At 46.2% G+C, this 13,910-nt stretch overlaps 1 protein-coding gene and 1 long non-coding RNA gene across 2 annotated transcripts; one reads left to right on the forward strand and one right to left on the reverse strand.

Moving 5' to 3' along the window:
* Positions 1–79: 79 nt before the first annotated feature.
* On the reverse strand, positions 80–4,023 carry HOXA11 (homeobox A11). Its single transcript, XM_061464832.1, has 2 exons — positions 3,083–4,023; positions 80–1,628 (listed from the first exon to the last, which is right to left on the reverse strand). Exons 1-2 carry the CDS (start codon positions 3,735–3,737, stop codon positions 1,396–1,398), a joined length of 888 nt encoding a protein of 295 aa, XP_061320816.1. The 5' UTR covers positions 3,738–4,023; the 3' UTR covers positions 80–1,395.
* On the forward strand, positions 982–12,305 carry LOC133275084 (uncharacterized). The gene is made up of 2 exons (XR_009745389.1): positions 982–1,122; positions 12,191–12,305. It is a non-coding gene; the product is annotated as an uncharacterized LOC133275084 (long non-coding RNA).
* The last annotated feature ends 1,605 nt before the right edge of the window (positions 12,306–13,910 follow it).

The raw sequence follows: 13,910 nt of genomic DNA on the forward strand, positions 1-13,910 counted from the left end.
TTTCTTTTTTTTTTTTTAATTTCAGGGTTTTTTTATTTCTTGGGTGGTTGTGGGTTTTTTTTGTGTGGGTTTTTTTTTTTTCCTTTTTTTTTTATTTCTTTTACGCTTTGGTTCCTGCAGGGAAATATATATATTTATATATACTTAAAATAAGTCCGAACATCTCTCAATTCTTTGCATATGTCGACTGGGCTACAAAGTAGAGCTCTTGACATTTAAAGTAGACAACAACAAAATTACCATATTTACATTGTTTGGTTTCTGTTTAAACTCTTCACTAGTCACTTTCAAAAGAACATGCGATGGGGTTATTTTAATGATCCAATGTTAGTGCATTGCACAACTCCAAGTTTCAATTAGTGTTGTGTGGTGTTTGCTAAACTGTCGTTCTCCACAGGTATTTCCTGAAGAAAGTTTGTGAGCCAGAAGCCAGAAGGTTAGTTTCCTTTATGGAGTTGTTTCTTTTAAAACACTTAAATTCACACTTCTCTCCCCTCCCCCCTTTTTATTTTTAGTATTTAAATATGATTTGTCTCCTAAAAGATGGCAACGCATAGTCAGTTGTCATAAATAATACAAGAGCTAAAAATCTGCTAATTTCTTCTTTCAGTGATTGTTTCTTTACGATATATGGCGAATTTATACCTGATTTTTTTTTTCAGTAAATAATTAAGTCTTTCATTTAGTTCTCTTTCTTTCCCCTAGCCCTTTCCTCCCCACACCCCCAAAGGAAACATTATTAGAACCATCACTACATCCACATTACAACTGCTAGCGGTTGGCTTGGGAAGGTGTAGGCATGTCATCCCCCCCTCCCTTTAATTCTCTCTGTGTTGGGTGTGCGTCCCCTCAAATTCTCCTTTCAAACACACGGGCAGTAGAGCACTGCCTCTAACTTAGACATATTTTCTGCTAAGGAAGAACAAAAGGTTTTTTCTCAGAGTTTGTATTTGCAGTGGTCCTAGGTGAGTGAGCTCGACCTGGCAATCTCCAGACCCTGGTCCGCAGCCGCCCAGGGGAGAAGGAAGGCAGGGAATGGGCGAGTCCGGGGACAGAAGGATGCCGTCCCCCGGTCTGTGTCCCCTGAAAGCGGTAGCAGGGTGAGTAGCAGTGCCTGGAAAGGTAAGAGGTATGGATTTTGCCCCCAGAGGTGACGTGCCCGCTCCAAAATGGGTGCCATTTGTGTCAAAATCAAATTGATTCCAGTTGATATGTAAATATATCGATATATGTAAAATCACCATTGAAGTTCCAGAGTAGATTTACATGTATGTAAAACCTTGGATTCTTCTAGTCCCGTCAGATACACACCTCCTCCCTCCATGTAACCCCGTGGCTTGACCTTGTCAAGGGCGAAATCTGAATTTAATCTCGTCTTGAAAAATGCTATGAGTTTTAAAGTAGTGGATTAGCTGAGTAATATTGTAATCGGTCCCTGTTAATTTTTTTTTCTTTCATTCTTCTATTTTGAAACCATATTTTCACTTGGCGGTCGGTCAGATTGAGCATTCGGGAGAGCTGGAGGCGTTTCTCTTTGTTTATGTAGACACTGAAGAAGAATTCCCTTTCTAACTCCCTAATCTGATATTTGGTGTATGGGCATCTCTTTTTACGGGTACGTTGTCCACCTGTGGAGCGAAAAAAGGCAGAAGCATTTGAGACCTGGCGGGGGGCTGAGGAGAGGTGGGGGGGGGCACAGTCCAAAAAAACACGTTAACAGGGAAAAGAAGGGTTCTGCCCGCTCCAGGGCTGGCGGTGGCAGGTCCGGGGCTGGGCGCCAGCCCCACGCCTTGGCCGGTGCGGGCAGCCAGGGAGCGGGACAAGCCGGGACCAGCCTCTGCCCCAGGTGTCAGGCAGGGCGAAAGCCCCAGCGGGTAGCAGGGATCCGGCCTCACTGCCTTGGTGAGGCGGGCGGCCGGAGGAAGGGTTGGTGGTGGGGGGTTCCTGCGGGTTTCACGACCTGGAGAAAAGCCTTTGTAGAGTACTTCGCTGGGCGCCGTGCACACGGAGCTGCCCAGGGAGCAGCCGTCACCTGGCTGCTTGCTGCTGGCAGGGCGGCAGCGGGCAGGGGGATCCCGCGCCCAGCCTTCTTTGAGCCTGTACCCGCTCGGATCTCGCCCTCCTTCCCTAGGTTAATCCCCAGCAGAGGAAAAAAGCCCTGAGCCCAGGGCCAAGGCGCATCATTCTCCCCCAGCCGGCTATTTTCAAGCATGCTCTCAGCAACATCGAGGTATTCTCCTCTCGATTAGTCATTACGGTTTTAAAGTTCATTAAGCAGAATATAAAAGGTTTCAGGGTTCAGGAGCTCTTTACGTTAAACCTAGCTCCTATCCGTTTAAAAACTTCCTTTTCTGGTACAGTTCATTGTCGAGGTATTTTTCCCCCTAGCCATATCTTGGCTTTGCCTTTTAAAAAGCCCACATAAAAAAATCAGACTTTGACAGATTGAATAACAATTGTAAGTAACAAACTGCTGGACAGAAGGCAACACATAATTGCCACAGTGCTTTAGTAAAATGGCTTCCTTTAGACAAAAAGGCCAGCTTTAGGTTAATTTGTTTCTTTTAATATATTGCTGCAGTTCAGGCGGCTACTTTATCTGTTAAACGCTATTCTAGTGCAATCGTTAAAACGGCTAAGGCTTTGAATTCAGCTCCTAACTAGACTTCTGGTGCAACACATGGCTTTTATAAAATCACTGGATTACATTGATATCAAAGGAGTCGGGATCTCCTCTTTTCTTTTTTTTTTTTTTTTTCCGAATTTACAGACACCGAACGGACGTTATTATATTTTCGAGAGCTGACCACAGAGCTCTTCTTTATTATTATTAAAAAAAAAAAAAAGTAAAGAGAGAGATTTTTTTTTTAAGGCATCCATTACCCGGTGGGTATTTCACGGCCAATTTCAGCACTAAACACGTGATCTCGCCTTTTATAACAAAGTTTTGTTGGGGGAAATCTAAAGGCCCTTCATAAACCTTATATGCTTATAAAACAGCATATAAAAATTTAACAGCGGCGGTGCGCTAGATTTCAAGCTGCCTTTCCTAAAAGCGCTCGGGCGCTGCCTTTATACGTACTGGAGCTGCCGGATTTCTCCTCATTGTTGCCGGAAGATGACTCCGGGCTGCTGCTGCTCTCCGGCCGCCTCTGCCTCTCCTTCGCCGCCGCCGCCGCCCTGCCGCAGCCGCCCTCCGAACTTGAAGTTGCCGCCGCCGCCCCGGCGGCCGCGGGCGCCTTCTCGCCACTCTTGTCTACCGAGTAGTCCGCCGAGGCCAGGTTTTCCGCCGTGCCATAAGCCGTCTCGAAAAACTGGTCGAAAGCCTGGGGCAGGACCCCGTTCCTGCCCACCGTGCTATAGAAATTGGAGGAGACGTTGCTGCTGGGGTGGTAGACGTTAGCTGTGTTTTTGCCGAACATCTCGCCCATGCTAGCAGTGTTGGTGGCAGGCAGGCAGTCTCTGTGCATGATCTCCTCTGCGGAGTAGCAGTGGGGCAGATTGTTCCTGGGGTGCCATTTACTGGAGGGATCAATGGCATATTCCCTGAAGGTAACTTCTCTCACAGGTTGGACCTGGGGTAGGTTGGAGGAGTAGGAGTATGTCATAGGGCGAGAAGACGGGGTCTGGGGCAAAAAAGAAGGGAGGCTGGAAAAATCAGGACCCGAGACGTAGTAAGTACAACTTGGCAAATACATGTTAGAGGAACAAGGAACACGCTCATCAAAATCCATCATTAGGGCTACCTCGGCTTCTCCGCATTAGCTGAGCTTAACATGATTCTCTAACGCAGCTGCCTCTTTGAAGCAGATCCGTGAAGTAAGAGATGGGGAGACGTAAGCTGACGTGGAAAGCTCTCCCCGGCGGCGGCAGGGAGGTGTGGTCACGTGGCCCGACGTTGACATTGACGAGCGGCGGGTCCGGGCCCCGCTCCCTTTGTGGCCAGCGCGGGGGGAAGCAACAGCTCGTCGCCGGCGCCCAGGGGCGAGCCGAGCGCGGGGGGGGGGGAGCCCCGGGGGACACGGACACACCGGGCCACTGCCGAAGTCCCGGACCGGGCCGCTCGGACCGAACCGCCAGCTGGCGCTGGGGCACAGCCTTAGCGGTTCCACCAGGGCAGGGTGAGACCTTCCCGCTGGCCGTGTGCGGGCTGGGGCGTTCTCCGGACGGACGGCAGGCTCCGGGCGGAGGGCACGGCAGAGATCCAGGCATGGCTCCTGCTGGAGAGCTGCTGCCGAGCAGGAAACGCTCCTCAAGGAACCGACCGGGGGCTTATTTCCCCACACCCCATTTTTTTTTTACCCGTTTGGTTTAGTTCGGTTGGAGTTCTCACACATAAAAAAAAAAAAAAAAAAAAAAAAAAAAAAGCCCTCGCCCCGCAGGGTTTTTCTTGAAACTAGGAAGAATGTGCCAGGGTCAAGTCTGTACTGATTTTCATGGTGAATAGATTACATGCTTGCATTCATGTTCACTTCCGAAGCGCTTAGTGTCTTCCTTCCCTTACTTACATATTAACCTCAAATACCCCGCTCGGCTTCAGTCAAGCTTTGCTGGAGGTAGTTAACAACGTCGGGTTCCCAGGACGCAGGTTTCCCCCCCCCCCCCCCCAACAGTCCCTTGCCTCCTTCGCAACTCCAGAAAGCCCTTTAAATTGCAGACCACGGAGCTAAAGAGTGTTTGCTGATCTCTCCGCCTCAACGCTGCCGCCAAATACTTGGAAAATCAGGAGATTGGGCTACCCTAGTTTGACAAATACGTAGAGTTTAATTGCCAGAAGCCTAGTTAAAATTATTTGACATACTGTTAACCCCTAGGAACAAACTTGCCGTACCGAGATACTTTCCTTTTTGCTTCGTACCGTCGCTGAAGGCTGAGACCCAGGGAGACCTATTTTAAAATCGTGGTTAAACTTTTACTATTGTTGCATGAAAGGGATGATATAGAAAGCGGATTGAACAGGGCAGAGACTAAAAACTACTTCTCTGCCAATAAAAATGCACAGCCCACCGAATGAGCAGAGCCAAAGAAAACATAGAAATACGCCAAAGAATACAGCACCTTTTGAGGCATGGACATCCCTAGGCTCTCGGAGAAAATATTTTTTTGCTCTTCTGATGCTCGATTTCAGAAAAGAAATATTTGGGTTCCGGCTGGATTTCATCAAAATAGAAAAACAGAAAGGCAAAAGGCTATTGTGAAGTCGGTGCTCTTAGGAAATCAGATGTAGTTCAAGATCCATGTCCCCGTGGACTTTGGAGGCTAATGGAAGGGAAACGAAAACGTTAGGGAAGGAATATTTGGATTTTCCCCCCTCTTCCTCTGCAGTGTTGTGGAAGTATTTATATATCCGGAGAAAGTTCTCCAGTAAATTCTGGAGATCTTCGGTATTTAAATGTCAACATCGATTTGTTTATTTATTGCTTAGCTTATCGTAACTGACTTAATAACAAATCTAATCATGTTGTGCACAGAGAAAATATTCTCATTATGTATTTTCCCTACATTACAGTTAACTATTGCGTTTGAATTCAAGCTGTAAATTCAGTATTATCAAGTAATTACTTTGTAGTGGAATAAACTAATTTATTAGCATTAATGTTTATATGCCTTTTTCTTATTTTACAAGGGTTGCCGTTCACAAATCAAATGCTCTGGACGTATCCCTGTAATGAACTCTTTATTTTGGTTTGCTGCAAGAACTTCTTGCGCTTACTGCACGTCTGCGAGCTGAACTTGAAATTAATGAATTAATCTTCCAGCTTGACATATTTGCTAGAAAGTGGATGGAAAGAGATTGCGCATAGTCAAAACTGCCAGCAGAAGACTGCAGCGTCGTTTAAGGATTGTAAAAGGGTTTGGGGTTTCCCTCTTTATTTTTTCCCCTCTCTTTATTTTATTTCCTTTTTTTTTTCAACTTGGGTGGGGGAGTGTGTGTGCAAGTGCTCTGGTTGGCTTTTTCCTTAACGTTATACTTTCCGCTTCTGAAGGGGGATGGGGGTGTGGGGTGGGATTGGGGGGTCGGAAGCCCTCTTTTGGTGTCCGAGTGCTGTTTCTTTTCCCTGTGTCCCCCCACCCTTCAATTCCGTAGATGAAAACACTCTCCCCACACCCTGGTCACACTCAGACACCCATCCGTTCCAACAAAAAGGAATGTATAAGGATTTCAGTGACTTTGAGATAACAAAGGCACCACCACTGCAGAGCCTCGCCCCGCCTCTGTGTGATGGCAAACAAATTCTTGCACTTGTATTAGGGCTTTTAAGGCTATAATTGAACACGGCGCGTCTAGGAGAACCGAAAACAGTTCTAGACTGACCTGCGGTTTTATAGCACTTTGGCAGTCAACTTCAGCTTGTGTCAGAGCAGACATGACAGAGCTGCCCAGCGCTTAATCGCGGGACGCCACATCCTCGGGCTCACTGCAGCCCCCCCCCCCCCCCTCCCCCCCTCCCTTCTTGCATTTCAATAAATTTCAGACCCTTGGGCTAGAAGTGGGGAGCGGAGCTGGCACAGGTTTGTGTGGGGCTCTTCCTCGCTCCTTTCGGCGGCCGGGTCTGCGGCGCCTTGCGAGGCTCTGCCGTGCCAGAGGTCGGGGCTGCCTCTGGGAAACAAAAGGAAATTAAGGCAAGAAGGGCGAGAATGCAACTGCGAATAGGCGTGTGTGTGCGTGTGGGGTGTGAGCGTGTGTCTGGGCATATGTGTGCTTGCACAGCATGCACAGATGCAGCCCTGATGCCTACTTTTCCATCGCTCGAGTTGTGTTTGTGTATCCCCTCGCACATCCCCATCCCCCCCCCCCCCAATTCCCAAACCTAGCAGCTTATTTATCTAAGCCCTTTAGCAATTTAAGGGGACCCCAAAATGCTTTTGGGCTCCTCATGCAGAGTAAACTGGCAGGGTGATGGGGAAGACTGCAAGAGGTGCAGCTTGTCTAGGAGTGAGTAGATACCCAAGGCACAGGCTGTTCTCTGCTTTATTTGCTGTTAAGTGAAACAGAGATAATGTACGCTTAAAGTCCCGGAATGTGCGGGTAATTGCAGGGAGCCTGCTGTTAAGTTGCTGTGTTCAGCACAATTATCGATGTTGATTATTTAGTCTAATGTTGAATTGCTCTTTTAATACAGTAATTGGGACTTCAGCGTTGAGGAAGAGGGAAAACTGAGCCTTCCCCTCAATGAAAACAACATAAACAAAGGCAGGCATTTCGTTTGGAGAAGCAAAATGCATTCGTTACGCCTTCCCATGTATTTCGGCCGGATTAGAGAGGGTAAAACCGCTCTGAATTTGGGAGCTCTGCTGCAGGACGTTTTTGCAAAGGAGAAGCGTGGCCAAGAGGTGGAGTGACTGTGAGCACATTTACCCATAGCTAAACTAAACAAAGCAAAGGAAGAAAGCTACATCTCTTCTTTGGAGGAATATAAACAGAGCTAGGACGCCTCGATAGCCAGCTTTTATATATACACATGGCGTGCGAAGGGGACTGTTTATGTTACTACCGCTAGTCTCCAAGAGGTCAAGTTCTAAAGTATCTAAATTGTTGTCTTTTTGTACAGGGTTTTGCTTGGGGAAAAAAAAAAAAAAATGAAGCCGGCCATTTACCTTGCCAATAGTGTGAGTGCTTATAATTAACAGGAGAGACTTGTGCTAAAAGGAATTTGCTTCAAGAGTAACCAATTAAAATATTACAGGATGGCTGGCTTCAATCGCTGCTGCTCCTCTCGCCTACGAAGAGTGAGGTGCGTTCCGGCTCGAGCAGGATAAAATGTCTCAGAAATTAGGACAGTGTTCGGTAAACCTGGGGGTTGATTACAGTCTAAAAGGCTTATTAGAAAAAAATAGTACTAGGGAATTCGCAACCTTATTGCCAGAGAAAAGCTCAAACCGCTCCCAACTTTCCCAATGAAAATAAGGCCATAAGGCGATAATTCTTCGCAAAATTGACCAGGAATGCAGCTTCAGGGGAAAAAAAAAAATAAAAATGCTTAGTTTGGATTTTAAATGTTTAGGGCTTGGAATTTCTTTACTGTTGTTTCTTCTTTTCTGTTTCCCTTTTTGTCTGGTATGGAAAGAAGCTATACGTAGTCTTTGGTTTTATTTTTCTTTTTATTTTTTAACTAAATATGTTCCCGTAACACTGCAATAGGAGTGTGTTTCAATAGTTAGCTAAAATGTTTATAATAATTCAAATAATAGCTAATATTTTTAATCGGCGAGATGAAAGCCCCGTGCTGTAGTATGGGATACAATATTTATCTTCCAAAACCTGAATCTGTACGGTTGTGATTTTTCTAGAGAACTGCAAAATACGTCTAAAGAGAAAGGGCGGACACACACACAATTCAAGTCAAGGTTATTCTGACTCTTTTTGTTGTATTTAATCTCGTTATATTATTTCAGAGGCTTGAACATCTCAAAAGGCTGCGCTCATCTGGCAGGAGAATATTTTAGGTTGATATTTAGTGTCGATTCCGAAATCCTTTCCTCCATCACCTTCTGTGTCTTTTTAAGTCGCTGAGATGGAAAAGCTTCTGAGGGTGGCTGCGTTTTACCTCTTCCCAGCCCTCACGTTTAGTTTGCCTGTTAGGATTAGACGGCTGCAGACCTATAGAGATCTACCCATCGCTGGCGACCAACCCGGCTGTTTTGCATCCCTTGTACATTCGAGGGCTCTATCTAAAGGCAGACCCTGATTCCGACAGCTGCAGCAAGCCAAAATACCGAGGGCTCTTTTTTTTTTTTTTCTTTCTTTCAAGACACGAAGCTTCTTCCAGAGGGATAAATTCCCTTTTTCGACTACTATTTTCCTGCCCTTTTGCAGCCAAACTGGCTGTTGTGACAGACTCCCGGCGCCTTCCCAAGCGCGGGGAGTCTTTCTCAGCGCCCTCTCCCGCCCCCCCTCCCCTCCCCGGGTCTTCTAGCCCTGCCTGCCCACACTCCGGGGAGTTGAACCCCTCTAAAATTCGCTTTGTTTTATACCGGGAATATTTTATATTTAGTAGCTTGCTCGTGAAAGAGAATGAAGGCAGTTTTGGCGATAAGGGGGTTATGAGGAGATATTTTCTCAGACGGCAAAATATATCAGAAATTGGTTGACTGACGGTGCTACCATAAATGCCTCTTTTTTTTTCTTTTTTTTTTTTTCCGTTGAATGGTCTGCGAGACTTTCCCAACACACGAATACTCACATCCAGTCATCCATTTCACACACATACAGTCTATCCACATACAGGTGCAAAAGACTTTGGCAAAACTAGGCTGCGGGAGAGGGGTGTCTAGACCAAGCGGCGGGCTTAAAACGAGCGCGAAAGCAAATTTCCCTGGTTATAATCCGCCGGTACAGCAAAGCAGGCACTTCACAGCGACTCCCACCCAGACACACAAAACCCCAAGTCTTTAGCGCCGTTTGTAGGAAGCAGGCAGCAGTCCCCTTTCGTGCCGATGTATCTTTATGTGGAATTCATCTAAATGGTTTAGGGAACATCCCCAGAAATCCCTCGAAAGTGCAGTGCTATTAAACGACGCGGTTAGCCCTACGGACAGCCACATCTCAAGCGATGTTCTCAAGCAAAGTTCGCCCGCAGCCCGGAATGCTGCTTTACCCTCTACCTTAGGGGAAAAAAAAAAAAAAAGGCCGCCAAAACATTCCCATGTCCATTTAGATTTAAAAGTATTGCTACAACTGGTGCCTTGAACTTGACCTTAGATTTGTTAATCCAGGAAATATATTCAGTGAGAGGGGAAAAAAAATTCTACTGCGTTGCCTCGGATAAACGAGCATTTTTTCCCCCTACAAATTCACGATGCAAACATCACACCAGAGTTACGAGATATATAATGTGCTCTCTCGATTAAGAGCAGAAAGCTACACAAAGTGAAATGTCTCAATGCCAAGACAAGCTTGTCATAGATAGACTGTTCCTGCGATGCCAAGACCCACACTTTGCACCGAAATTCAAGTCAAAGCAATCGACTTGGATTCTAAGCTAAATTGAATTTTATAGGATATTGGGTTCTCTCTAATCCACATTGAATTTAAGAATGATTTATAAAGTTTTTTTGTGTGGTTTTTGTTTGTTTGTTTTTTTATTTTGCCCAACTCGCCAAGTAACACATCAGATTTTACTGTACCATACCGCTAACTTTATAGGGGAACCTTATTCACATATCGTGAAACCCACCGAAGTGAAGTAAAGGCATTTCTTCATCAAGGATTGTTTTAGGGGGCGGGTACAGGAAGTATCACTATACTGGGGCTGTCAAATCAACGACTTCAAAGCCCCAACTTCATATTTTGATGGACTCTCAGAATTCCATTACAATGAAGGTACCTGTATTTGTGTAACCTTTATAGGAAGCTATTTGTCTAACACGAGCTTAAAATCCTCACTGCAGCTGAGGATGTGATCTCATGCCTCCATATAGCTCAGCCAGCTCTATAAGGACCCCTTCTTCTCCATTCTCTCCTATGTCATCCAAAGATACCATAAAAATAGCACTCCCTCTAAGACTAATATAGCTGCTTTTTCCTATGCCGGGGTGGAAACCTGCTCACGGTCCCATTTATTTCCCCTTTCCCGACTTTCCAACAAAGGCTGATACTAATGTCACTCCTTACAGAAATCGGGGCACATCAACACGACAGGTCCTCACTGTAGAGGCCGGGGGAATTCAGTCAAACCCCCTAACCAGACCGGGCTCAGTGTGTTGGTCACTCCTTTCTCTTTCGGTTTTACTTTCCTGCTAAGTGTTCGCAGCATGGTATTTTCATTTTACAAACCTTCTCGTATTTAAACATAAACCAGCCACTAACTTGAGACAATGCCCATTCAGGATTGCTTTGTATTAAAATCCATTATCTTTTATGCCTACCCGAGGGCATCTCGAATGCTAAAACCAGACTTAAAACACCCTGCTCTTCCATTGCTCCTCTCCCAGGCTGACTAGAGAGGCCGATTTATGCAGTCAGGAATAAATGAAAGCACTTTGCTTGGTGCGTTTAAATCAAAGCGGTCACGATGAAGTTCTGATTAATTTAAACTGGCAGGTTATATCTCCTGGCTGGCATTTTCCTCTCCAGATACACATAGACAACGGCGAAAAGCAGACAGGTTCAACATGCTTCTCCTGCTTTCTTCCACACATAGCCGTCCACCCTCCTCCCCACCTCTAGAACGGTAAAAATAATTTCAGAGGCAAACACATGTCAATAAACCAACCGGGATTAAAACCCAGGAGCCGCCATTTCCACGCAACCAGACCCAAATCTGCAAGACACCCCGGGGCAGCACAAAGCTAAGCAAACAGCAGCTCTTATCTACAAGTCTGCCCACATTTTGGGCTCTGACCCCAGCTTCTTCTGGTTCACTTTAGTGCCAGGAGCCTTCTTTACGTTCTACCTATGCTAGAATGGGAAGCAGCACATCTGAGAAAGGTGGAGCCAGCATCCAAGCCAGGAAAAGCAATCTTACTTTTCTCAGCGGGCTCTTCGGCTTTCTTAGCCCAAGCAGCCTTCTTCAACCAGGTCCCCGCAGAAGCAGCACTTCGGCCTCCTACACCGTGGGAGAAAGGGAGCGTGGTGGGGAGGTAAAGGGGTGGACTGGGGGGAGAGACGGGGCCTGGGAAACCCTCCAGAGAAGCCTTTCAAATGACCTTGCTCCAGTCACGCAAGGGGCTTTGCGGGAGGACCGGGTGGGTGTTTGGTGTTGGCTTGTTTGCTTAATTCACCACCGAGCCAAGGGGAGAGGAGAAACATTCGGCCGCTTCCAGGAAGAGCATGAAAATCTTACCCCACCATCCAGAAGACTCTCGCCTGTGCAAAAATATATCCCCACGGAGACTGATAGCTAGGATCCTGCGCTGGGCTGTAGACCTCCAGATCAATGAGGATAGATTGCTTATTATTTGGCTTTTCTCCTTTACAGATTAAATATACCCGGTCCACAAAGCACTCCTTCACGATCTCTCAGTGACTTGGTTGCTGTTGATTTGTGGTTTTATACAATTTTTTTGTTCTAGTTGTTGTTGGTCTGTCTTTCGACGAAGAGAAATCTAGCCACTAGGGCACATCGTCCTTCCTGCCAGCTTCAGGCAAAACGCAGCAATATCACAGACTAATGACGATTACTGCTGGTATAATTAGTATTATTACTGCTATTTGTTTTTCTCCTCTCTGTTTCTCCTGGTTCCCTAGGATTTCCGATGACGATTTGCACACAAGGTGATTGCAGGAGGCTAAAATGCTGTCTAATTCCACGGATTCCCATCGTGCGAGGAGGAGGGAAAAAAAAAAGAAAGAAAAAGAAAAATAAAGTCCCAGTGGTTTTGATCACGGGACACCCGGCCGTTCCTCCCCAGTACACCCCGGGTCACCGTACAGTAATGACCGTGGGTTGTGCGCTGTAGGACTTGACCTTTCCTACGTAGAAGAGGGCGCTTTCCTCTACGCTACAGGGAGGGGAGGGAGGGGGGGGGGGGAAGCGGTGGGAGGAAGAGAGATGCTCTCTTCGGGGATGTTTAATCACAGTTCAGATCTAGGAAAGGGCAAAGCTTCTGTCTTTCAGCACGCCATGTTAAAGCTGTTCACTGGAGGAGAAAAAAAAAGAGAAAAAAAACTTTTTCCTTTTTTTTTCCTTTTTTTTTTTTTTTGGAAGGGGGTGCGGAGGCGGGAGGGAGGATAGAGGGAGGAGGAAGGGAAGAAAGACTTAATGAACATTTGCATTTTGTACCCTAGTTCATGAATCAACTACGTTCAAGGAGGAGGGGGCCGGGGGGGCAGGGAAGGGCTCCCGGCGTGGTTAAAACACCCGCGGTAGGGGCGCATCAGCCCGGCCCCCACCGCCCTACGTCTCTGCCGCCCCACGAGGAAAAGCCAACCCCTGTCTCGCCCCCCCCCCCCCCCCCCCATTTTAGACTTCTTTAGCGGCCGAGAACGCGCAAGGCCATCTCTTCAAATCATCATTAAAGTGCATTAAAACACATCTCCAAGTTATGAATGGCAACAAGCGGCCTTTTAGCGCCTGCCAATATTTTTTTTTATTAAACGCTGTCTTGATTTTATTGCTAACGCTGCCCACGGAGAATGCTGAAATGCATCAGGAATGGGGGTTTATTTAAGCCATAACCATTTTTTTTCATTTTTGAAATAACTAATTTACAGGCTAAAGGCCGAGATGCTTACCCGTTCGTTCAGAGGCATACAAAATCAGGGCGCTGCTCTGGAAGCTATGGGCTATTTTGTTTCCTGAGCATGTCGATATTGAGCACCATATTTTTTTTTTCTGTTTGCTGCTGAGGCCATCTCGCCTACCGAGGGTTTTTAAGCAGGAGCCTTTCCGAGCAAAAAGGAGGCCGAAAAAGATACAGCTTTGCAGTTCTACTTATTCTTTTCAGAAATATGCTCCTGTCAAGCTTTATTTCCCATAGCAAACCGCCTTTGCCACTGCCAAGAGCTCGAGGCGGAGTAGATTAAATACCGGCTTATTCTCTTGGTGGGAAAAAATACAAAACATTTGCTGTACCCGCCCGCCCGCCTCAGAGCAGTAAAGGCCACTGTCTGACCATGGGAATTCCAAATCTGAAGGACCAAGGGCGCCCAGAATTAGGTGTTTTTAAACTAACATGCTCAGACACTGGGAATCAAAGTAGACATCGCCGAATCCCACGAATCCCACAAGAATTACTTGAAGTGAAACTGAACTAATCTTTTTTTTTTGTCTTCATTTATGTCTTGCATTTTACACGGCGAAATACCACTCAGTCATTACTATTTCAATAAATAAACCCAATATGCAGTAATAATTTTTCTCCTCTGTCCTTGCGTCCCTCGGCACACCCACTTAAATATTATACCTAATATACTGAATATTTTAATTTCAGGAGAGCTGAGAAAATAGAGACCCTACTTTGGGTTC

The sequence above is a fragment of the Pezoporus flaviventris genome, unplaced genomic scaffold, assembly GCF_033815535.1.
Source record: "Pezoporus flaviventris isolate CSIRO_AGI_PZ_B2104156 unplaced genomic scaffold, CSIRO_AGI_Pfla_v1 ptg000037l, whole genome shotgun sequence".
Classification (NCBI taxonomy): Eukaryota; Metazoa; Chordata; class Aves; order Psittaciformes; family Psittacidae; genus Pezoporus; species Pezoporus flaviventris.

Coding starts and splice junctions, on each gene's coding strand:
- HOXA11 (XM_061464832.1), bottom strand. CDS start 3,737: ATGATGGATTTTGATGAGCGTGTTCCTTGTTCCTCTAACATGTATTTG. Junction 1,629..3,082: donor GGAGAAATCCGGCAGCTCCA/GTACGTATAAAG, acceptor TTCGCTCCACAG/GTGGACAACGTACCCGTAAA.